Source organism: Thermobia domestica, chromosome 14, assembly GCF_964235325.1.
Source record: "Thermobia domestica chromosome 14, izTheDome1.hap1.1, whole genome shotgun sequence".
NCBI classification, from domain to species: Eukaryota; Metazoa; Arthropoda; class Insecta; order Zygentoma; family Lepismatidae; genus Thermobia; species Thermobia domestica.
In genome coordinates this window covers 6,552,100-6,578,883 of record NC_137467.1, presented here as the reverse complement: position 1 = coordinate 6,578,883, position 26,784 = coordinate 6,552,100, and the positions used below count along the sequence as shown (strand labels likewise).

Below are 26,784 nucleotides of genomic sequence, written 5' to 3'. Positions count from 1 at the left end.
AAAAAAAAAATTCTAAGAAAAAGAAAATACCAGAAGTTTCATATGACTTCAAGTATCTAGGATCAACCTTACCAAATCCATGACGAAATTAAATGTCGATTGACAGCAGAGAATTTGTCTCATTATTCAGTCCAAGTCTTCGCGAATTCTGTTGAAGAATTTGAAGCTTAAAATATATAAGTGATAATTATGCCTGCTGTGCTGTACCGTTGCGAAATGTGGTCACTTACCTTGAGGGAAGAACGCAGATTGAAAATATTTGAATATAAAATCCGAAGAATATTCGGACTCAACAGGCACGGGAATGGGGAAAGAATGAAATCTTTCAGTTTTACGTCCCACGGTTACGCCGGCTGGGCTAAAGGAGACGGTGATGACAAAAATGAATGGAATGGTGGAATGAAGAAAGTGGGAGGAAACGGAAGAACTCCAAGAAAACCCACGCACACGACGTTTGTCCACTACAAAGTTCACTTGGTGCAAACTGAGATCGAACCAGAGACCTCACGGCACGGAATGGCGGAAACTCCATTACGAGGAACTGCATAGTTTATACCGTTTATCTCGATCCCCAGTCAAGTACGTTTGAGATAGACAATATAGTGTCCGTGAGTTTCCTCGGGGTACTCTCGTTTCCTATCACCTTTTTATTCCATCATCATCATCATCATCATCATCATAGTTATTCTGCCCTTACTGGCAGGTCACTTGCAGCAGCTGAGAAGCTTCCATGCTCCACGGTCCTCCGCTAACCTCTTCGTCTTCACGTATAATCTTTCTGTTTTTATATCATCCATTAATTGTAGTCTCCTTCGTCCCCTCTCTCTCTTTCCCGCCACCATACCCTCTAGGACGTCCCTCATGATATAATGTCTTCTTAGGCAATGTCCCAACCAGTTTCTCTTCCTCTTCCTAATAATATCTAAAAGTGTTCTTTTCTCACCCACCATTTCTAACACTCTCTCATTCGTTTTACGCTCGACCCAACTAATTCTTTCCATTCTTCTCCACACCCACATTTCGAAGGCTTCCAGTAAAGATGCTGAATAATAAGTGCACGTGAATTAAGGTAAGAGGAACGATGAAATATGAAAGTGGAAGGAAATGGGAAATCTCTAGAAACTCCACAGACAGGATATCGTTTATTCCAAAGTCACAAGACTTAGGGTCGAACCCAGTGTTCGAAGTGGATGAAAAGCAGAGGCGGTATGTTTTATGATTTTGACTCAACATACCGGCTATTTGAATATTGTGTTGATCACTGAAAAACCAGAGACGGTATGTCCTCATTACTGAAAAACCAGAGGCGGTATGGCATACCACCGCATACCATCTCACTTCGACCACTGGTCGAACCAATGACTTTTTTAATCAGACGAGATTGTTCCATTAACTGACCAATCGTGCCTTCTATAAGATTATTACTACCCCCACATTTAGTTTTCACTCTAAGTATAGATCCCTACTTTCCCAGATAAATTTCAAACTATAATTATTCAGTAACTGACCTACTTCAAGCAATTTCAACAGAAAACTTACCTGGAAAACTGTTTTCTTTTCTCAAGTTAATGGTTACTACGGTTCATCTCTCAACTTCAATTAAATAACAAAATAAGCAAACTCTCAATTCAGGGTTCCGACTTATTTGTCGAGTAGGAATTCCCTGATGTTTTAGGTTTTCCAAGTCACGATTTATAAATTTTCAGGTCTATACATAATGTCAAAAAACAGCTATATTTTTCGTGACCAGGGGTTTCCCAATCTACTATGCATGTACATGTATATAGTGCGTCAGTAGGTAGATAAATTTTGCAAAATAAACTAATTTATTTTACAAAATATCTCCTATCAAATAGCCGGATAAGGTAAAAAGAAAAATGGCTTCTGGCAATTAAAAATCAGTACGTATAATTCACCGACTTCTCGAAGTTTCTTCAGATTTTCATGAAACTCATTCCCTTTTCCAGGACTTTTTGCAAGTAAGTTGGTTTTCCTGACTTTTCCAGATTTTCCAGATCAGTAGGAACCCTACTACTGAAAATATACTGAAACCACTTAGAATTAAAATAGATACCAACACTGCAATATTTTTCGTATTACTTAAGAACGTTAATATATATTCCTATCAGAATGTAGAAGCATATAGTATATCAATCATTGAACAACTGTACAAAATACTGAATCCCTGTGACACATCGAGGCCGCGGTGGCTCAGTGGTAGAGCGTTCACCTGTGGTGCCTCAGGTCCCTGGTTCGATCCCGGCTCGCATCAAGTGAACTTTGTGTTGGACAAACACCAGATTCTCCCGTTTCCTCCCACTTTCTTCATTCGATCATTTCCTTTTTCTCTCGTCATCAGCCTACACAGCATAACCGTGGGACGTAAAACTCAAAGGTTTCACTTCCCTGTGACACATCAAAGATATATATGGAAGGAGGTAAAAAGTAATTTCTAGGTACTCGCAAAGGGCTCAAGTCTTAAGAATTTCATGTTTTATGAATACGAATGTTTGTTTAACGAAACAATAGGATCCATATTAAATAAAAGTTCAACACTCATCTAAAGCATCCGCATGAACAAATTATATCTGCTTGTAGATTTGCAGGATCCAACGAGTGACAGGATAAGGGGAACATGTTGTACCTAGGGATTGATTGTATCTACGTTCAGTAGTAATTTTTGCTTGCAAATTTCTAAAGAATCATTATTCCTTTAGCTGACCATACTACTGTAGTTGATAGATAAGTAGGGAAAAATCTTGATGTTGTTGTGACTGGCAAGCAAAGCAAAAATGAGAATCTTTTATTTATTTTTTTTAAAAATTTTGGCATTAAATCGACAACGTGATAAAAAGTTTCCGTAATATCTCTATATTAAAATGATATGTTTATATGTTTGTGGTCAAAAAAAAGTTTATATGTTTGTGGCTAATTCTTTTGATAACGATATCTCGGAAACCACAAACTCTAGAAAGATCCTGTTTTCACTGATCGATTGCAAATTTTGTGTAGATTGTTTCAGTTCTAATTTAATACGTTTTATTAAAAAATGGCTGTTATTTCTTTATTACTTTTTTTTTAGGGATACACTGGAAATATTGAAATTTTAAAAAGAAAAGCATCATATCATACGAGTTATACATTCCAACACCATACATTTGTATACGAGGTTAGTATATCTCTCCGGTGTTTGTTACATGGCCAAGTGATAATGAAAAACGAAGGATAACCATTTCCCCAGCCTAAGATGAATCTTTATTGTTTGGAGTGTTTTGCCCAATGAACACCACACATCACTGACTGTATAATTAATTGTGTATGTAATGTATTTGTTTATTACATACTGCATACAAGAAGAAAGGAAACACTGATCACACATGAATTAGAAACTCCAACCGGAAGTAGGCTCAAATCTTTCAAACCGTGCGAGATATTAAAATAATAATAATAAAAAAAACTCTCCTTTATTATAACCCTTGCCGATTTTAATCAAGACGTCTTTCACTTGTGTCTGTAAAGGGACATGTACAGATGTAAGGAATGACAAGGAGATTCATGCTCATATGTGAATGTTGCGCTGTGTGGAGAGCGCAGGTTCAGCTAGTATTTTGTTTAATATTGCAACGCATGTGTTGAAATATTTTCATACTAAGATAAGATTTTGGGTTTTAGTTGCATGTCTATTAGAAAGTCGTATGAAGCGATCTGCTGCATTGAGTGGACGGTGTACCTAGTGACATGACGTGAAGTTATTTTTACCTTCTGAGACTATTGTTCATCTACTAGAAAAGTAACAAAATACCAATTTCCTACTTCTTTACAGTATTAGAATTTAAGGCTAGATTGTGTTCACCTTAATCTGATGATTAAATTCTCATATATGTGACGAAAGACTTTGTAAATTATTTAGGAAATTACAAAAATAATAATCTTACATTCGCTATAGGAAGTCATCTTCTTTAGTATTATTATTTGTGTCCTTTAATTAATAGAAACAAGATATATTCTAAATTTCTTCCAACTTTATAAATAATTTTAATGCATAAATAGGTGAGAAATATTTTAAGAATGTTTACGAAATCTGAAATATTTCTAAATATCCTATATTTTCACAGTTTCATTTGCATCCTTAGGCATCTATATTAGTTTTACATTTATTATTCATATTGTTTTAGAAATACAAATACATTTTCCATTCTTATAAATAAGTTCAATAAATTCGTGTTATTATTCACTTTAAAATCTTTCGTCGTCGAGGAATTTGAAGCTTAAAATATATAAAACAACAATCTTGCCTGTTATTCTATATGGTTCTGAAACATGGTCGCTTACTCTGAGGGAAGAGCGTAGGGTGAAAGTATTTGAGAACAAGACCCTCAGACGAATATTTGGACCCAAGAGGAACGGGAATGGTGAATGGCGAAAACTTCATAAAGAGGAACTACATAATTTATACCATTTAGCAGACATTGTTAGGGTCATCAAGTCTAGGAGGCTCAGATGGACGGGTCATGTAGCCAGGATGGAAGAAAGTAGGAACGCTTTCAAAGTTTTGACAGGAAGGCCAATCGGAAAACGACCATTAGGAAGACCTAGGCGCAGAGGGGAGGACAATATTAAGATGGATCTCGCAGTACAAGTATAAAAAAGGACAGAAGTCAATGGAGAGCTTTTATGAACCTCCGGGTTCCATAGGCCATAGAGTTAATTAGTTAGTTTAAATGCCTTTGTGAGAATTGATTTATACAGTATTTAGGAAATTACAAAAAATGTTATCTCTTATTGATAGCAGTAGATTTGCAGAACTAATGTTATCTCTTATTGATAGCAGTAGATTTGCAGAACTATCAGTTTTATTCTTTAACAAATATAATGTGTATTGAACATTTACTTTGATCATTATACATAATTTTGATAGATAAACGCGTAATTGAATGTGTGTTCTCTGGTACATTATTCCTACATACCTTAGGAAACGTAATATTCATTTATTAAAGTAAGTTCTATTAATTTGTTGTTAGAACTACTGACGTCTTTACATCAGCAATTTTCCTAAAACATGCACCAATTAAGAATAATGTAGAGTCCCTTCGTAGCTAAGCGGTTAGCGTACGCGCTTTTGGCGTGGGAGACACGGGTTCGATTCCCGGTGGGAGCTCATATGGTTCGGATTCCACATCAATCAGTAGGTCCCGTCTCATATACCTCGCTGCTGAAAGGGAGTTAAAATCAAATCAAATCAAATAAAGAATCATATATTGTGTTTCCACAAAATTTGATTTATAATGAAAAATTTGATTTTAAAGATATGTTCCTAGGTACAAAATATTCCCTTCCTCAAATCATTAAAAAAAAAAAAAAAAAAAAAAAATCTTCATTAGTGAACGAAGTTTTCAGAATGTAATTCTTAAGAAGCAACTTTGGCTTCTATAAATTGTATTGATGATGGTGACACAGCGTCACTGAAACTGTCTGATGATATCATTTGTTCACACGGATGCTATACGTATGTGTTTCACTTTTTTAAATTAATTATTTCTTTTGTTTTAAATGAATGTCTTGCTGAACTTGAAGGAAATGAAACGTGGATGATGGACAGAACTAGTCCACTTCCATTTCTACCATTAAAGGTATTTTAACATCTTAGCCCAGATAAGAGATCTTTGTAGCCTATATCCTAAGAATTATTATATGTAAAAGGTTGAATTTGCATGTTATTTTATTTGTTTTTGAGGAATTAATATTTCGGTTGTCTTCTTCGCCATAATCAGTACATCATCATATGTATCCTGAATGTAATCGAGAGAACGAAATACACGTAAAACAATTTCACAAAACCTAACTTAAGTATATAATTACAATTTTTGCTGCTAAAAAATTATGAAAACTACAGCAATCTAGTATAGGTAAATTACTTATTTATAGATAATAATACATCTAACGTATTGTACATAACCGTTTTCTTTTTCAATATTCTTAGAAGCTTTACTATTGGAAAAATGTCAAAATTTTAAACTAACGCATGTATCTGTTCAAGAATAACGTATTGTTAAAGCTTACCTCAGGATCAGCTAACCAGTCGTTTTCACTGTAATGTAACGATATAGGAGCAACAATTTTACTTAGGTCATATTCCGGGGGTGACGATTGGTTATATTTCACTTTGTTAGTTTTCTCACCATAATCAAACTCTCGAAATTTTCCTGTAGTAAAAAGAATACATTCATTTTTTTTTAAACAAAAAGCTAAATTATTTAATAGCATACATATTCAATATTCAATAAAAAGTACTTGCCTCAGAAGCACCCAAAATAATACTGTATAATTGCGAACGTTTCGGCAAAAAAATATTGCCTTCTTCTAAGACAGTTACATCGCTGTCTTATTCATGAGCTTTCGCATTATTGCACAAGAAATTTTATAAATTCATACTGAATTGTATATACAACGTACAGTAAGCAACAAGAGTTCTTTCCGTTTGGTAAAATTTAATTTTTGGGAATAACAGTGGTATGGCTGGAATGTACAGTCCGCAGGAAAAAAAACTGCAACATGAGCATGTAAGTTTATTGTGACACGATGAAGTCTTTTGCTCCAAATAACTGTGCAGGGGGTGACGCCCAGGTTTCTCCTAGCGTGATTCGTGCCACTTAGACGTTATGTTGATTCCTTGCACTGTTAGGCGTAGTTTCACAATAAACTTACATGCTCATGTTGCAGGTTTTTTTTTGCTGCGGACTGTACAATAGTGGTATGGCTTGAAGGTAGAGTAAATTACATTCACTGAAAACTGTACTCAAATTGCCTTTCCAGTCTGGTTATTTACGAAACTAATTTCATTAAAGGGAAAACTTTTGTCGCTGAGTGTACAACCTCAAGCTCAATCTATATCCAAGTCTCCTCAGCCTTTAACTTTTTGTTACGTGGTCGCTATACCCACATCAATGGCGGTAACCTCCCATACAAATAAAGCGGAATGTAAAGAGAGATTTAATTAGCCAGAACCTTGATTTTCTGCAAATGGTTTGGACAAACTAGTACAATCAGTAAGTACGCCAGAAATTTTTACTTGGGGGGGTGTTCAAAATAACAAGGGGGTGCTCTCAGAATAGTGATATACATTTTTAAACAAACTCAAAGAAAACAGTATATTTTGTTAAGCAACTATTAGCAAGAGTAACTGGTTCCATGTTCCTCTCTCCCTCGCACCTTTCGTTTATGGAGCTCAATCTGTTAAAAAAATAAAAACTTTGTAATAGATTAATTTCTGTACATTGGATCATTAAAATAAAATTTCATGTTAACACGAATAGGAAACTTAGTTCAAAGATTTCATATTAATGCAAAGAGAAAACCAAGCTCAAATCCGTTATTTTCTCCTGCTAAATAACAAACAAACAAACAAACAAACAAACAAACAAAAAAAAAAAAACGAATCAGCTGATCTTGAGTTATGATATTCCCCACCCCCATACTTGAGCAAGTTGTACTCCACACTTAACAGAAATATCATTTCGTCTTAATTTAAACACTGTTTCTTGAAGAAAATACAGAAACATTTGGGCACTTTTGGCAGTCTCACTATTTACACTAACTATAAATAAGGTCAATTTTTTTACTAAATCTTGCAACTTTTCAATTTGATTATCTTGCATATACACTATTTTCCACACTATAATTTACACTAATTACATCACACTATTTGCGCTACACATTTCTTCTTGGTCGTGACAACGAGGTCGCTTCGTATTTTGAAGTGAAATAAATAAATAAGGACATTTCCTTTTTTCCTAAACGCTAAACCTTTTTTTAACTTGATGTAATAAATAACCTAAATAACCTAACTTGATTGATACAATTGGGTTTGGGGAAGTATTCCTTTTCCATCCAGGGATGTGTGTAAAGAAATATTGGGGGCGGGTGTTTGAGGTGTGTAGATTACTCCCTGAGTACAACGGTGAGACAAAATGCCTGAATTTCAATGGTGATTATGTGGAGAGGTGAGGAAGAACCCACCTATACAGGTATTTATAGTTTACGAATTTATTTTTTTAAAAATAAATATTTTACAGCTTAGGGAAAGTTATATATTGAACGACCCAGCACTAGAAAAATCTGTAGAGTATTTTTTGTTGCCAACAGCGCATATTGTGGTTAATAATAATAACTATGTCATGACATATATACATGCTTCTTAAATTAAGCTGATAGTGCCTGACGAGCCTTAGGCTCGATCCTGCAACTACCCTCTGCCAATCGCAGCCCTTCACCTGTCTATTAAGGTAACAAAACCTGGGAGCCAGGTGGAGAACGAGCAGGGGCAAGACAACGAGAGTAAAGGCAAGGAGGTAGAGCTCGCGTACAATCGTGTTTCAGCTCATGTCCTGCTTCTACTGTCCTTTTAATCACTGTACACTGGGACTGCAATGAGACTTGATGAAATATACTACTGGAAGGGACAAACGTAATTCTATTCAGAAGAAGATAATCGACGGGATGTGGTTTCACAGACAATGCTGAAAAAGGAACTAATTTTTTGCCGAAACATTCACAGTTAGATAATTTTTGGTGCTTTTCTGGTAAGTACTTTCTATGCATACATTCATTTATTTATTACTATTACAGAACCACTGCTCAAATTGCAATAGCTTTCATGTTATATAAAAATAAAACAATACTGGTATCACATAATATTGTCATACAAGTAAAACAGTAAATAAATAAAAATAAAAGAAATAAATATACTACCGCTTTGAATCTTTAAACTGTCTATTTAAATGGTAACAAAAATAGGAATCGACTGATTTTTCAGGTAAATTTATAAGATTCGAATATCTAGAATTCAAATTCACGTAAAGTGACACAACACAAAATGCCACAATTTTGACCCAAACATCTTACTTTTACAAACTATAGCCAGGAAGAGACTAGGAGGGCTTGGCCCATTTATCCCTTTTTCTTTCTTGCAGAAAAATTTTATGTAAAATTCAATCTTAAAATTAAAGATCGATCTATAATTCTATAGAAGTTCTACAGTACGTGATTAACACCTATTGGGCAACTGACCCTCCTGCATAAGATGTGTTGTTGGGTACGGATTTACTTCTTTCAAATCAATGCAAGCGTTGATTGCAATAAAAATACACAAGAACACGATAAATATTTCGTAAACATGTCTTATTGTAGACGTACCTGTAGTGATGCTTTGTGCAAAGTGAACGAGTGTTTTCATAGATGCTCCTCCTGGGCTGTGGCCGAGAATAACAGGCATCAAAGTCTGCAATTAAAAAAAGATAATAATCCATATTACTTGTATATGGACATAACATGGAGACACGAATAAATTCTACTTTCCAAATTAAATTTTTCAGTTTAACGGCCAACGATTATACTCTTTAGGCTAAGAGAGACGGATGATTATGGCAAATTAATGATGATGGAAGAATTGGAACGAGAAAGTGGGAGGAAATGGGAGCACCGTGAGAAAACCCACGGAGACGATGTTGTCCACCACAAACTTACCTAGCCGAGGATGGAACCAAGAGCCTCACGTGCTATAGGTAAGCGCTCTACCACTGAGCCACCGTGCTTCTCTAAATTCTGCTAAAAACACCCTTAGGAAGATAACTCCAAGGTTCAATTTCGCCCGGTAGATGTCAGCCACTGAAAAGTGTTTACTGTCATCTACCGGCAGTCTCAATAATAGAAAACGGGATATGGATAGTCACCATTAAATTCACCGTTACCCATGAAGATACACGCTTTGATTCCGAATTTGACCGAGATGTCGCTCTAGCTACCTATTGCAAAAAAAAAAAAAAAAAATCGTCTTCATTTAAGAGTTAGGGTGTGAAAAGCGAGACGTAGGCACCTTTTACAAAATCGAAATTTGAATGTAGTGGCTAAGCGTCCTTTTTAAACCTTGAGACACCTTTGTGGCATATAAACACACATCCGATCGTTCCGCTGAGAACGGGTGTGGTATATAAGAATATAACCGATCGTTCCGGTCAGAAAAGGACGCCGGTCGTTCGTGGTATATAAACAACCGATCGTTCTGTTGGGAACAGGTGTGGTTTATAAACACACCTGAACAGAGAGCGCAAGTGTCATTTATAACCCTTATTTGCGTTTAACTTGTCAAATATGTCGTCGTTCAATATCCAATCAGAGGATTGAATGAATTTCAGGGTGTTTTTTTTTCGTTTCTGAAGAAAAATTGATAGTCGCCTCTAAATGTGTAGATATGAACATACAGCCAATTTCTTTATATACCATATTTCTTTAGGCGAGTATGGTACCTAGATATATAAAGACAAAATCTGGAAGAAGATGGCAGATGTGGTATATAAATACATCTGGAAGGGGAAGGGTGTTACATAAACACAAAATCTGGAAGAAGAGGGCAGGTGTGGTATATAAACAAAATCTAGGAGAAGGTGGGTGTGGTATCAACAAAATCTGGAAGCATAGCACGGTTGTGGTATATAAACACATCTGGACAGAGAAGGTAGGTGTTATAAACAAAATTTGGAAGAAGGGTGGGTGTGATTTACGAAACAAAATCTGGAAAGAGGGCGGATGTGGTATATAAACACAATCTGGAGGAAGGGGTGTGGTATATAAACAAAATATGGGACATGGCGGCTTTCTAACCACGCAAGCAAAGAGAAGTTAGACAACCACAGAGCCTCATGCAAGCTAGATGACTGGAGTTACGAATCCCACAGAGCTCCACGCAAGCTAAGTGGGCAGGAGGCTTAAGAGCTACAGGCAAGCTAGAAGGCTTAGGTTGGGTTAGGAATCTCTCAAAGTTCTAGACAAGGTAAGAGAACGGAGTTTGACCAACCGAATATTGATGCCAGATGTGGTGGTCCTCTTGATGTTATGGTTGCTCCTGTGTAGCGGTGGCCTTGGTGTGTAGTAGTAGCATGTAACAGAGATGCACGTGTTGTTTACAAGAACAAGCACGTGTTGATTTTTTGTAAATAGAACGATGTTCGGGATATTACAATATATATTACAATATAATAAAACTTGAGTTTGATTTTTATTTATTTGGTAACAGAAGTGTCCATTCTTTCTCACGAAATGAACAATATGCAATCTGCAACACATCAGTGTAATTTCGGTTGTCTAACTTGGGGGTTTCTGAGATAATCTATACTACTTTGAAACTCCAGAACATGTGATCCCCAATCCCACCTTCAGCAGAAAACCGAGAAAACAGATTCATACAAGGTTAAATCTGCTGAAGATCGATTTGTATACAAAATGTGGCGGCTCTGGGTGACTCCCTTCCATGTGAAAATCTGACAGACAACACAGACACACGCGTTGTAAAATTTTGTCTTTTAGGTAGAGCTAAAAGATGGTACAAGGAAATCTACACTTTTCCCAATCACGTTTTAGTATAAAAGTTTCTTCTTATATACAGTAGTAATAAATATTACAGATAAAACAACTTTCTCTTAGATATCTTGTTGGTTTCCTGGTGAATTTGTAGGACCGCAATGAACACGCGTCTTAGGGCGACAGAAACCAAGGATCTTGCGGTCACGGAGTAGGTAGGTACACCTTGTCTCAAAAAGGTTGAGCGCATTCTTTATTGCTGTTTCGAGGCAAAAATTTTCTAAGTCCAACTTCGGGTATCTTCGGGAAAAAGTAAACCAGGTTCGAACCTCGAAGCCAACCTTTGCAATCGGGAAAAATCTTGCAGATGTGTTTTTCTTCTTTTAAATATAATAAGACTTGTTACCAATTATATATAAAAAAGCAACATTGATTGAAATACTTAATGATACAATATTTCGAAACTGTATTAATGCCAGCACATGCTTGTTTGTCATTTTGCTCTCCATACTTAATGGAATATTTAGATACGTAAATGAATCTTTCCATATGTAAAAGAATGGTGAAAGTTAAGACATAGAACATTATTCTCTCCTGAGTACTAAAATAAAAGTCAAAGTAGAACGAAAACAGCGTTTGCAGTGGATATGAATGTAATTATTATCTTAAATACCGCTAGAAGTATTATTCGTGGAGCGCTTGTGTTAGCTCAGTGGTACGCTGTTGGATTTCAAATCGTAAGGTCGAGGGTTCGATTCACATCTGACTTAATGTTTTTTTTTATGAAATTCTATTTTCCGCAATGCATGAAAAATTATATAAAATAATTACATTAAAATACGTCAGTTGTATATATATAACATATAATCATCGCAGAACAAAGTGATTATTATGTTTAAAATATAACAGGTGTTCACAGTACGTTGGTATTCTATGATATATGTGAATGTTAAATACAAATTAAGAAAATAATATCATCGCAATGAATAAATTATGTAGTGTATTTATTTGGAGCTATTTGTCATCGGAAGTTACTTCTGAATTTTCTCATTACAGCAAGTGATTTACGCTTTCTGAAAGGTAAAGAGACTATTCGGGTATAAACAGAAATTATTATACAAACTCCAATCTTCGTTACAGACACAAAACTCCCGATCCCGAAAACTATGTAAACAGGAAATTTACGAACACGAAGTCATGTCTAAGAGATTATTTATACTCGAGAAAGAAGGCAGAATTGGATTTCTTTCCAAAGGATTTCAGTTCAATAATCTGCAAGGCTTTTGTATATGGATGTGGTCCCTTTCTCTCCGCCAATATATATAAAGTAAAAGCGATCGATATTAGTGTCGAATCCATAGTTCTCGTTGTTGCAGAAATTAATAATTACAACTCCGAAAGCGTTAAAGTCCAAATTTAAATCTCATCGTACAGCTCCTTTGTGGTTAAGCGTATAGCGTACACGCTTTCGGTGTGGGAGACCCAGATTCGGCCCCCAGCGAGAGCTCATGTAGTTCGCGTTAATTAGTAGGTCTACGTCTCATATAGCCTCACTGCTGACGGGACGTTAAACTCAAAATCAATTCAATTGATTCAAAACTCATTATTGTGGCGGGCGATAAAGGATGAAAAATAAAATGTCTCAAGTGACTGAGATTAGTGTCAAATCCATAGTTTGAGTTCGTGACACTGTTACAAACACAATGTCATTTAATGCCACGTTTTGGTATGAGCGACTATGCCTCCTGGATTTTGAATTTACAGGAGCAACATCAAAACCATTGCTCACACAGCTCTAAATGTTTTGATGTATGTATACGTGTATATTCCCACGAAACTCCGGAATGTCTGGAGCAACTTTTACCTAACATGGGAGACATATTACTTTCAATCTAAGGAAAAAAATATTGTGGAATTCAGATACCTCAAGGGATTGAAGTTGGGAAGAGTGGCATGTAAAAATAGTGTAAAATGACTGATTGTAGAGTGTTATCCATTGTTTTCTCGGTCGTTGAGATGAGTAGTGAGGCACTCAATGGCGTTATATCCAAATTCATCCCCATCTTTACAGGATGAGGGGCTTGGAGATATGATTAATAAAATGTAAAAACTTACTTAAATATTTGCCGAAGTAATAGTTTTCTGGGGTCGCGAAAGCGTTTCTAATAACTTTGGAATGTAGTTTGTAACCACTTCAAGATGGGCTCTTTAATCATATCAATTTCTCACCTTAAGAAGAAATTACCATCTCAACTAGTATATGTATCAAGCTAGCCTTCGCAATCGAGAAAAAATTGTGTAGATGTATGTTTCGTCTTTTAAATGATATACTAAATGTAAAATCAGAGATTGAGTTGGTTGGTGGGTCAAATGGGTCAAGATTTATGAGTGGGTCAGTGGATCGTAGGTTAGCAAGGCGTGACCCACTGCGAAACACCATCACTGTGACTCACTTTGACCCATTGACTCACCAACCCATTCTGCTCAGTGCCTTCTAGATAGCATTTTCTGAACACTGGCAACTTTGTCTACGTTTTACTTTCAAGACCTCCATTTTTCTTCTTTTTTTCATTTGGTTGTAATGAAGAAAGAAGTTCAGGCTCTTTTGGATTTTGATATTTCCAGTTGTAACAATGGCAATAGGACTTACTGCTTGGCTTTTGAGATGCAGGCTATGAGTTTTTAGAGGAGCTAACTACTGGAAAAAATTGGTTTATTACAAATATAACCTCTTAAGTCAGTAGAGAGAATGGCGTGGATAATAGATCAAACTTAACGACGATGTATTTTAGTGGGTCGGAGTTGGTCACAATGGTTCAGAGTTGTTTATAGTTGGTGGTGGGTCAGAGTGGGTCATGGTGGGTGAATGGGTCACGTTGGGTGTTGAGTCATTGTGGGTCACGATGTGTAGTGGGTCAGTATTTTGTGGATCAAGGTTTCATTGACCCACACCATCTCTTGTCAACATTGCACTAAAGAGGAGAGTTTCCGAAGGTGTGCGTCGGCGCTTTTCTCAAATTTTGCACATAGATAGTACCCCATCAGAAAGCAATAAATCTCGAAACGGTTCACAGTACCATCTCACAGAACTCGAGATAGAGGGATTTGTTTGATTGGCTAAATTAAGACCTCAATAATTTATCCTTCTACAAGCGAGATTTTCTTCATCGTTTCCGTGGTGAAGTCAGAAGAATATGCGGCAAGTAAACTTAAGGTTGAAGGTTCGCGTCCACCTTGGGATACTTGCTTTTTTCCCCTAGGGTTTTTTACACTCCCCTGAATATAAACAAATCAAGCATATGGGCGATTTAACATATTTTGGGGAAGAAATTTTGTGGTTCGTTGGCGTTTCGTTGAGTCTCTGCCGCTGGTGGTATAATTTTCAAAACCGAAGTAGGGCCACCACGGATCGTAGCTGCGGGATCACCAACTTTTGGCGAAATGTCGCCAGTTGCGCATCGGTGGTCCACTGAAGCTTACGACATGGGGGCTTGTATCTGAAAACTAAGAGAATAAAGAAGCATGGTATCCATGAAGCCCGTTGACACTAATAAAAGTCTGAAACGATGAAACAGATGTCAAGACCGGAAAACATGTATTTTATAATTTCAAAGGTACCCCGTGTCGAGGAAAAAGATTTGCCCCAAGGTTCCCCGGTGGGTCTCAGGAGGGGTGCAACTCAAAATTTGAAAATGGTAAGGGGAATCAAGTAGTATTTCATTTAAAAGTATTACTAAAATTTTAAAAAAATGGTAAGAGTCCCGAGTCTTTATGCTAACTTGTGCAAAATAGCGAGCGTTCAAGATGGTAATAAATCTTTCATTGAAAACTCCTTGACCACCTCTACAAATGTGAAACTGTGAAACTACCCAGAAGAGGTAAACACTTGCCTTACCATTGCAAAAGTATAATGCACCAAGGTAAAACAAGAAGCGACCCATTATGGGTTTATTATACATCACTAATATTAAATTCTACGTTCCACGATTGTGTCTTTAAGCTAAAGGACAGGGTGATTGCGAATTATGAAATTAATGGTAGAATACAGAATTGACCCACAACCAACTATGAACCACTCTGAACCATTGTGACCAACTCCGACCCACCAACGTAATCAACTCTGACCCATGATCCACGTCCTTCTCTCCATTGACTAAAGAGGTTACACTTGAAATAAAACAAGACTTTGAAATTTTCACTTATCGGAGTTTGAATTCCTACCGTCAATCGTTCAAGCACCGCTCTGTTACAATACCGGTGGATCTGACCTTTACGATATACAATGGTAAAGTGTTTCTCATCTTCCAAATGAAGATGAATTTAAATTTATCATATATAATTATTTCTTTCTTGGCTTACATATACATTTCAGTAGAAAACAGGATGAAATTTGAAAGTATCAAATCAAGATAAAGTAGACCAACGTAAGAAGAAAAGAAAGAAAAACTAGTTTTCCATATAATTAAGCATGCCGTACTAATTTAAAATGCTCATGAAATTAAGCTTGGAATACAAACGTTATGTCTATTTTTCTCACAACTTTATGGTTTGATTGCCTTATGCTCTGAACGATCCATATATTAAACACCAGCTTCAGCAATTATTATATTAGAAAGCAGTGGGTATAAAATGCGAAGGACTGTAGTTTTCATTCCTCAATTAGTTTCTCAACTAATATCAATCGTTTTCGATAATTTTTACAAATCAACCCACTACCAATTTCCAATATATAGAAAATCCCACCCGCTCATAAAACAAATTTTTAAAAATGCCAGGACACGTTCTGTTTATTTTTAGTAAAGAGTTATATACTAAATTTAAGCTCTCTCAGTTGAACGGCTTGTAAGATACTCAGTTTTTCGCAAAAATTCGGACACCTACTCCCCATTAAGGATATGTGTTATAATGAAAGTGATATGCGTATATAACTTCCCAGTTGGGATTGGGGCCTGATTATATACCAAATGTCATTTCATTTGACTTTGCAATTTGACCGTGATAATCACGCAGACATAGTTACTTTCAGTTTTTTATACTAGGTATAATAATTCATATATTACAGGTGATTCAAAATTTTTTCCAGCAGTTAGCTCCTCTAAAAGCTCACAAGCTGTATCTCAAAATTGAACTCCTATTGCTATTGCCACTCTTACAATTGCAAATATCAAAATCCAAAAATGCCTGAGCTTTTTTCATTAGAAATGGAGATTCAGAAGAAGAAAAATGGAGATATTGAAAGTAAAACGTAGACAAGCTCACCAGTGTTCAGAAGATGCTGTCTACAATGCGCAGAACAGAATGGGACGGTGGGTAGTTGGGGGTCGTTTCGTCCAAAGGATTTTCGTCCAGAGACATTTAGCCCAAACACATTTGGTCCAGGGACATTTGGTCCAAAGGGCAATTTCTCCAAAGAACATTTTGTCCAGAAGACAATTGGTCCAAAGGACATTTCGTCCAAAAGACATTTGGTCCAAAGGACATTTCGTCCAAAACACAATTGGTTTAAAGAATATTTCGTCCAAAGGACATTTCGTCCAAAATCCAATTGGTCCAAAGGACATTTCGTCCAAAAGCCAATTGGTCCAAAGAACATTTCGTCCAAAGGATTTTCGTCCAGAGACATTTAGTCCAAACACATTTGGTCCAGGGACATTTCGTCCAAAGGACATTTCGTCCAAAACACAATTGGTGCAAAAGACAATTGGTCCAAAGGACATTTACTCCAAAACACAATTGGTCCAAAAGATATTTGGTCCAAAGGGCATTTCGTCCAAAAGACAATTGGTCCAAGGGACATTTCGTTCAGGGATGTTTAGTTCAAAGCACATTTCGTCCAAAGAACATTTGGTCCGGTAACGCTTGGGGGTCAAGGGTTTGCTTCTATTAGAAGAGTAAAAGTGATGCATATAACATTATGACTCACAAGTAATACCTCCCAAGTGTAACACTCCAATTTTGAAAAAATAGGCAGGTAGATACTACACACAAAATAAACGAATACGTGTTTTTCTGCGGAAAAGTGGTTTTAGGGGGGGCAAAAGCCCCTACTCAAAATTTTGAAAGTTGACGCCCGAAAGGCAAGAAGAAGTGGACTGAAGTGAACGAAATTTTGCACAGATATTGCAGACGTAAAATGAGGGAATACGTGTTTCGTATTTTCCTGCAAAAATGGTTACGTGGGGCACAGACCCCTCCAAACCTTTGATCACGAAATATCAAAAGTACTAATAACAGTATGTCAGATGTGTGTAAAGAACATGAAGAATTGCAACGAAACTTTGAGTAGGGACAATACGCAAAAAATAAATAAATACGTTTTTTTTTATTTTCTGCGAAAGAACGGTTTTAGGGGGCAAAAGCCCCTATCCAAAAGTTTGAAGCTTGAGGCCCGAAAGGTCACAAGAAATGAACCAAAGTGAATGAAATTGTGCAGAGATATTGTAGACATAAAATGAGGGAATACTGGTTACGTATTTTCCTGAAAAAAAGAAAAAGGTTTGGGTGGGACACAGACCCCTACAAAACTTTGATCGTGAAACATCAAAAGTGCGAATAACAGTATGTCAGAAGTGCTTAAAGGACATGAAGAATTGGAACGACGTATTGTGTAGGGACAATACGCAAAAAATAAACGAATGCGAGTTTATTTTCTGAGTAAAAACGGTTTTAAGGGACAAAATCCCCCACCAAAAATTTTGAAATTTGAGGCCTAAAAGGCAAGAAGAAGTGTACAGAATTGAATGAAACTGTGCACAGATATTGTAGACGTAAATTGAGGTAATTGGGTTTCGTATTTTCCTTTAAAAAAAACGGTTGCGTATATCACGGACCGTTTAAATTGTTGATTACGAAATGTCAAAAGTGCAAATAATTATACGTCAGAGGTTCTTAAAGAGTATGGAGAATTGCAACGAAACCTCGTATAGGGACAATTCGCAAAACAATAAACGAAACGTGTTTTAATTTGTGCGGAAAACAGTCTTGGGGCCTAGGCCTTCTCCGAAAAAAAGTAAATATTACCGTAATAGCGCAGGAAGTAGTGCACCAAAGCAAATGAAATTGTGGGTAGACATTTTACAGACCCTAAGTAAAATAAGGTCTTTCGTGTTTCTGAAGTATCCCTATCCGTTTTGCTTCAAATTTGGCACATGAACAGCAAACAGGAAATTAATCGACACGTGTTTTTGTTTATGCGGAAAAACATTGTAAGGGTTAAAGGTGCCTCCCGAAATGCTATAAAATACACTCTACTGTTTGTGCTTGTTGTTGATCTGCCAAATTTGAAGAAATCAGATGGAGACACTTGTGAAACACGAAAGGCCTTATTTTACGTATCCAATATCCACATACAATCTCATTCACTTCGGTCCACTTCTTCTTGGCTTTCGGGCTTCAACTTTCAAAACTTTGGGTGGGAGTTTTTGCACCCTATAACCCTTTTTTCGCAGAAAATAAAAAACCCGTGTTCATTTATTTTTTGCATATTGTCCATGCACAAAGTTTCGTTGCAATTCTTCATGTAAATTTAGGCACTTCTGACATACTGTTACTAGCACTTTTGATATTTCATGAGCAAAGGTTTGGACGGGTCCGCGCCCCACCCAACCATTCTTTCTAGAAAAACACGAAACCCGTATTCCCTCATTTTTCGTCTACAATATTTGTGCACTATTTCATTCATTTCGGTCCACTTCTTCTTGCCTTTCGGGCGACAACTTTCAAAATTTTGGGTGGGGGATTTTGCCCCCTAAAACCGTTTTTCCGCAGAAAATATAAAAACACGTATTTACTTATTTTATGTGTAGTATCTGCCTGCCAAATTTTTATCAAAATTGGAGTGTTACACTTGGGAAGTGTTACTTGTGTAGCTTCTTATTTCTAAGGGAAATTTTGAAATAGAGATTTATTCCGCAATTTTCTTTTCGATAAAACAAATATATGTTGAGATATTCAGAAAAAACGTAAACGCCTGAAAACTAAATGGCCACCTTTCTTTGCTTTCATTAATAATTTTACAAAAGTACAGTTTTAGCTTTGCAGAAATACAGTTGTAGCTTCGTTGGTTAAGGAATTCACCTCCCAAAATGATAAACAACCCTTTGAAGAGCACACTCCCTCTTCATTTGCGGACAACATTGCCTCCGCATGGTCATGTGAATTTTGTATTTGGTTTGAGACTTTGCAATGGATATCTTAAATGTACTGTGCTGTACCGAGAAAATTAATATGAAAGCAAAAGTATATACTATATTTGCATAAGGAGTAACACTGAAATAAAAATACAAGACAAGTTAACAATTCTGGTTTGTCATACAACTCACTAATTATGTAGAAACGTCTGCCGAAGTTACACACTATCAATAGTTTACAAATAGAAACCAGACTTGTGGTTAACCTGAAAAGATACGTATATTCTACACGAAATGTTCCAACTTTTATCTTATATTTGTCAATCACTTTTCACAATGTTGCAGCCAAGAATGTGACTGTTTAAGAGTATTATCTTTGGACACTAAGAATATATTTCACACATGTGTATTTTTCTATTCTCAGTATTTCTTCAAAGATACTTGACACATAATTTTTCACTTTTCTAACACAAGGGTTTGAATACCTAATATTTAACTTACTCAAATTTAAACTTCATTAATTTTAGTTACCGGTACTTATTTTAGAACTATTTCATTCACAACATGAAAAATTTAGATGTCATGTTAGCAGTTATTACAGCAACATACTTCACACTACAATCTTTCCCTTACTCCTGTTGTTCGGCCATGTTGTTTTCAGGCGTTTACGTTTTTCTGAATATCTCAGCATTATTTGTTCTATCAAAATGAAAATTGCGGAATAAATCTCTATTTCAAATTTCCTTTAGAAATAAGAAGCTACTGAGTCATAATGTTATATGAATCACTTTTACTCTTCTAATAGAAACAAACCCTTGACCCCCAAGCGTTACCGAACAAAATGTTCTTTGGACGAAATGTGCTTTGAACTAAACACCCCTGGACGAAATGTCCTTTGGACCGATTCTCCTTTGGACGAAATGTCCTTTGGACCAATTGTATTTTGGACGAAATATCATTTGGACGAATTGTCCTTTGGACCAAATGTCTTTGGATTAAATGTCTCTGGACGAAATGTTCTTTGGACGAAATATCTTTGGACTAAAAGGGTGGCCACCGGGTGGGCCAGTGTGAGTCACGGTGAGTGGTGTTTCGCAGTAGGTCACGTCCTTTTGACCCACGATCCACTGATCGACTCACAAATCTTGACCCATTTCACCCACTTACCAACCGACCCACTGACCCACTCCATCTTTGATTTTAACATGTCTTTTTTCATTTAAAAGACGAAACATACATCCACATAATTTTTTCATCGATTGCGAAGGTTGGCTTAATATCATAATTGTAATGGTAATTGCTTCTTAAGGTGAGAAATTGATATGATTAAAAAGCCCATCTTGACGTGGGTACAAATTACCTTCCAAAGTTATTAGAAACGCTTTCTCACCCCGAAAACTATGAATTCGACAAATATTTAAGTAATTTTTGAGATTTTATTTTTAGCTCTCCCAGGCCATCATCCTGTGAAGATGGGGATGAATTTGGATGTAACCTCCATTGGGTGCATCACTATCCATCTCAACGACCGAGAAAATTATGGATTAAACACTAAGATCAGTCGTTTTACATTATTTTTACATGTCACACCTCCCAACTTCCATAACTTCATACTACTACAATATTTTCTTCTTAGATTGAAAGTAATATGTCCCCCAAGTTTGGTAAAGGTTGTCCCAGACATTCCAGAACTACGCTCTCCTTATTAGATGTGCTGGGGGATCTTACTCTTACTGGAAGTTGAACTTAAACTTAAAGGTCATCAGAACTGTTCCCAATGAACTTGGCGACCAAGAAAGATATGGGTTGTATACTAACATTGGTTATTTTCAATTATTTCTACATGTCACAAATTTCACAAATTCCTTCATTGTGTTAATGAGGGCTTAACTTACATGGCATCTGAAGTTCCAATCTTTACCTAAGAGACCCCCAAAATTATAGATTCGACACTAATGTAGGTCTTTTTTTATAATTTTGAAGTCAGTCCCTTTCATTCCTCCTAGGACAGCAAACGGATACTGCCACTGCTAGGACTAAATTTGGTCTTAAATGGCATTAGAATTTCTACCAATTAATTTAGCGAACAGTGCTGCATTTAGAAGCTCGGCGTCCCTACGCACTTTTGCTCTCGGCGCCCCCAATAACTGCACATTTCTCCGTCCCTTGATCCCTAACTTACAAATAAAACTTAATTCGAATATGCTTAATTAGTGAATTTACTGCAGTTAAATACCACTCACTAGATGCTACATCTACAATTACGTAACAAAAAATAAATGGGAAACATGTTCTGAAGTATTCTCAGATTTCTTACGCTATCATTAAATATATTAGAATAGTAAAAGAAGACTGCTCATGAAATAGTATATTTGCTCTCGATTTTTTTAACTTTTTCATACGAAAAAAAATAAAATTTTAAACGTTGTGCTCTTCAAATATGTTGCCCTCTAGGCACGGGCCTAGTGGGACTAATGGGAAATGCGGCACTGAAAACTTACGCTTCGACTCTAATATTGGTTGATTTCGATATTTTTTTGTTGCTACGTAACCACCCTGGGTCCTAATGGGAGCTTAATTGGACTTGAATTGAAAGTAGAACTGTTTACCTAAGCGACCACGAAACTATGGATTCGATACTAATATCGATCCTTTTCTAGCATTTTTTATATATATCCCGACAGTAATCTTTTCCAGATTGTAAGAAATATGGTTAAAATTGCTCTAGACATATCAGAATTATGTCGAAACACACACATACATCCACTTTCATATATATAAATACAGAGTGAGCGAGCGAGAAAGTGAGAGAGAGCGACCAAAGGCATCACCACTTCCACATTGCAAAAGCATATATCAGGTATTGAATTGAAAATCTATGTAAAGACCTTCTGCTGTGGCATGCTTCATAAGGACAATTCCAGTCTGCTCACGTGACCTTTGGGGTTCATGAATTTCTTGCGAGCGTTCCGACTTTGGATTCTCTGTTTATACCCTCGGATAATTTTTCAAGAATATCAATGACATGCTGTAATACGAATGTTCAGAAGTAACCCCTATATGACAAATAGCTGCAAATAAATACATTACATAATTTATTCATTGCGATGATATTATTTTCTTAATTTGTATTTAACATTCACATATATCATAGAATACCAACGTACTGTGAACACCTGTTATATTTTAAACATAATAATCACTATGTTCTGCGATGATTATATGTTATATATATACAACTGACGTATTTTAATGTAATTATTTTATATAACTTTTCATGCATTGCGGAAAATAGAATTTCATAAAAAAGCATCGACTCAGAAGGGAGTCGAACCCTCGACCTTACGATTTGAAATCCAACGGCATACCACTGAGCTAACACAAGCGCTCCACGAATAATACTTCTAGCGGTATTTAAGATAATAATTACATTCATATCCACTGCAAACGCTGTTTTCGTTCTACTTTGACTTTTATTTTAGTACTCAGGAGAGAATAATGTTCTATGTCTTAACTTTCACCATTCTTTTACATATGGAAAGATTCGTTTACGTATCTAAATATTCCATTAGGTATGGAGAGCAAAATGACAAACAAGCATGTGCTGGCATTAATACAGTTTCGAAATATTGTATCATTAAGTATTTCAATCAATGTTGCTTTTTTATATATAATTGGTAACAAGTTTTATTATATTTAAAAGAAGAAAAACACATCTGCAAGATTTTTCCCGATTGCAAAGGTTGGCTTCGAGGTTCGAACCTGGTTTACTTTTTCCCGAAGATACCCGAAGTTAGACTTAGAAAATTTTTTGCCTCGAAACAGCAATAAAGAATGCGCTCAACCTTTTTGAGACAAGGTGTACCTCTCAGAAACAAGGTATCCTAAAGAGGGGAATAAAATCCAGAGACCAGACATTCTAGAGAGTGGTAAGGATAAAGGAGCTGTCAGAGACCAGCCGACTTAGAAAGTGGTAAGGATAAAGGAACTCTCAGAGATCAGGCGTCCTAGAGAGTGGTAAGGATAAAAGAGCTCTTTTAGACCAGGTATCCTGGAGAGTGGTAAGGATAAAGGAACTCTGAGACCAGGCGTCCTAGAGAGTGGTAAGGATAAAGGAGCTCTCAGAGACCAGGTGTCCTAGAGAGTGGTAACGATAAAGGAACACTGACACCAGGTGTCCTAGAGAGTGGTAAGGTTAAAAGAGCTCTCAGAGACCAGGTGTCGTCCTAGAGAGTGATAAGGATAAAGGAACTCTCAGAAATCAGGCGTCCTAGAGTGTTAAGGATAAAGGAGCTCTCAGAAACAGGCGTCCTAGAGAGTGGTAAGGATAAAAGAGCTCTCATAGACCAGGTATCCTGGAGAGTGGTAAGGATAAAGGAACTCTGAGACCAGGCATTCTAGAGAGTGGTAAGGATAAAGGAGCTGTCAGAGACCAGCCGACTTAGAAAGTGGTAAGGATAAAGGAACTCTCAGAGATCAGGCGTCCTAGAGAGTGGTAAGGATAAAAGAGCTCTCATAGACCAGGTGTCCTAGAGAGTGGTAAGGATAAAGGAGCTCTCAGAGACCAGCCGACTTAGAAAGTGGTAAGGATAAAGGAACTCTCAGAGATCAGGCGTCCTAGAGAGTGGTAAGGATAAAAGAGCTCTTTTAGACCAGGTATCCTGGAGAGTGGTAAGGATAAAGGAACTCTGAGACCAGGCGTCCTAGAGAGTGGTAAGGATAAAGGAGCTCTCAGAGACCAGGTGTCCTAGAGAGTGGTAACGATAAAGGAACACTGACACCAGGTGTCCTAGAGAGTGGTAAGGTTAAAAGAGCTCTCAGAGACCAGGTGTCGTCCTAGAGAGTGATAAGGATAAAGGAACTCTCAGAAATCAGGCGTCCTAGAGTGTTAAGGATAAAGGAGCTCTCAGAAACAGGCGTCCTAGAGAGTGGTAAGGATAAAAGAGCTCTCATAGACCAGGTATCCTGGAGAGTGGTAAGGATAAAGGAACTCTGAGACCAGGCATTCTAGAGAGTGGTAAGGATAAAGGAGCTGTCAGAGACCAGCCGACTTAGAAAGTGGTAAGGATAAAGGAACTCTCAGAGATCAGGCGTCCTAGAGAGTGGTAAGGATAAAAGAGCTCTTTTAGACCAGGTATCCTGGAGAGTGGTAAGGATAAAGGAACTCTGAGACCAGGCGTCCTAGAGAGTGGTAAGGATAAAGGAGCTCTCAGAGACCAGGTGTCCTAGAGAGTGGTAACGATAAAGGAACACTGACACCAGGTGTCCTAGAGAGTGGTAAGGTTAAAAGAGCTCTCAGAGACCAGCCGACTTAGAAAGTGGTAAGGATAAAGGAACTCTCAGAGATCAGGCGTCCTAGAGAGTGGTAAGGATAAAAGAGCTCTTTTAGACCAGGTATCCTGGAGAGTGGTAAGGATAAAGGAACTCTGAGACCAGGCGTCCTAGAGAGTGGTAAGGATAAAGGAGCTCTCAGAGACCAGGTGTCCTAGAGAGTGGTAACGATAAAGGAACACTGACACCAGGTGTCCTAGAGAGTGGTAAGGATAAAAGAGCTCTCAGAGACCAGGTGTCGTCCTAGAGAGTGATAAGGATAAAGGAACTCTCAGAAATCAGGCGTCCTAGAGTGTTAAGGATAAAGGAGCTCTCAGAAACAGGCGTCCTAGAGAGTGGTAAGGATAAAAGAGCTCTCATAGACCAGGTATCCTGGAGAGTGGTAAGGATAAAGGAACTCTGAGACCAGGCATTCTAGAGAGTGGTAAGGATAAAAGAGCTCTCAGAGACCAGCCGACTTAGAAAGTGGTAAGGATAAAGGAACTCTCAGAGATCAGGCGTCCTAGAGAGTGGTAAGGATAAAAGAGCTCTCATAGACCAGGTGTCCTAGAGAGTGGTAAGGATAAAGGAGCTCTCAGAGACCAGCCGACTTAGAAAGTGGTAAGGATAAAGGAACTCTCAGAGATCAGGCGTCCTAGAGAGTGGTAAGGATAAAAGAGCTCTTTTAGACCAGGTATCCTGGAGAGTGGTAAGGATAAAGGAACTCTGAGACCAGGCGTCCTAGAGAGTGGTAAGGATAAAGGAGCTCTCAGAGACCAGGTGTCCTAGAGAGTGGTAACGATAAAGGAACACTGACACCAGGTGTCCTAGAGAGTGGTAAGGTTAAAAGAGCTCTCAGAGACCAGGTGTCGTCCTAGAGAGTGATACGGATAAAGGAACTCTCAGAAATCAGGCGTCCTAGAGTGTTAAGGATAAAGGAGCTCTCAGAAACAGGCGTCCTAGAGAGTGGTAAGGATAAAAGAGCTCTCATAGACCAGGTATCCTGGAGAGTGGTAAGGATAAAGGAACTCTGAGACCAGGCGTCCTAGAGAGTGGTAAGGATAAAGGAGCTGTCAGAGACCAGCCGACTTAGAAAGTGGTAAGGATAAAGGAACTCTCAGAGATCAGGCGTCCTAGAGAGTGGTAAGGATAAAAGAGCTCTCATAGACCAGGTGTCCTAGAGAGTGGTAAGGATAAAGGAACTCTCAGAAATCAGGCGTCCTAGAGTGTTAAGGATAAAGGAGCTCTCAGAAACAGGCGTCCTAGAGAATGGTAAGGATAAAGGAGCTCTCAGAGATTAGGCGTCCTAGAGAGTGGTAAGGATAAAGGAGCTCTCGGAGACCAGGTGTCCTAGAGAGTGGTAAGGATAAAAGAGCTCTAATAGACCAGGTTTTCCTAGAGAGTGGTAAGGATAGAGAAGCTCTCAGAGATCAGGCGTCCTAGAGGCAGGCTCGTATTTAGGTAAGTGCTATTCTATGCTCGAGCACAGGGCGGCAGAATTTTACTTTTAAAAAATGAAATGAAACGAAATCTTTAAGTATTACGTCCCACGATTGTGCCGGCAAGGCTAAAGGAGACTGTAATAATGAAGATGAATGAAGAAGGTGGGAGGAAACGGGAGAACCCCTAGAAAACCACGTACACGGTATTTGTCCACCAGAATGCTCACTTGGAAAAAGCTGGGATCGAACCAAGGACCCCATGCTTCAGAGGTAAAAGCTCTACCACTGAGCCACCGCAATCCACGAGTTTTTATAAAGATTCACAATAAAGTAATATTTAAAACTAGCATCCCGCAGAGTCCTTCGCAAGCGCGACAAAATATGTTAATGTGTTTCATTCGCTCTAATTACAGTAGTTACTAATTAGCTAGCTTATCTGATTATTTTTAGAAAGTCATCCTCCCCCATTCCGTTTCCAAAACTGATGCCGTTGAACTCAGCGACCTCAAAAACTATGAATTCAACTCTAATATTGGTCGTTTTCGGGGGGG

At 37.4% G+C, this 26,784-nt stretch overlaps 1 protein-coding gene across 1 annotated transcript in view; it reads right to left on the bottom strand.

The window, feature by feature from the left end:
* The window catches only part of LOC145670662 (gastric triacylglycerol lipase-like), a 79,732-nt gene that overhangs the window by 18,437 nt on the left and 34,511 nt on the right, over positions 1-26,784 (bottom strand). Inside the window, 2 exon segments of the mRNA XM_081739451.1 lie at positions 6,061-6,203; positions 9,193-9,277. Of these exon segments, the coding sequence (XP_081595577.1) occupies positions 6,061-6,203; positions 9,193-9,277 (228 nt within the window).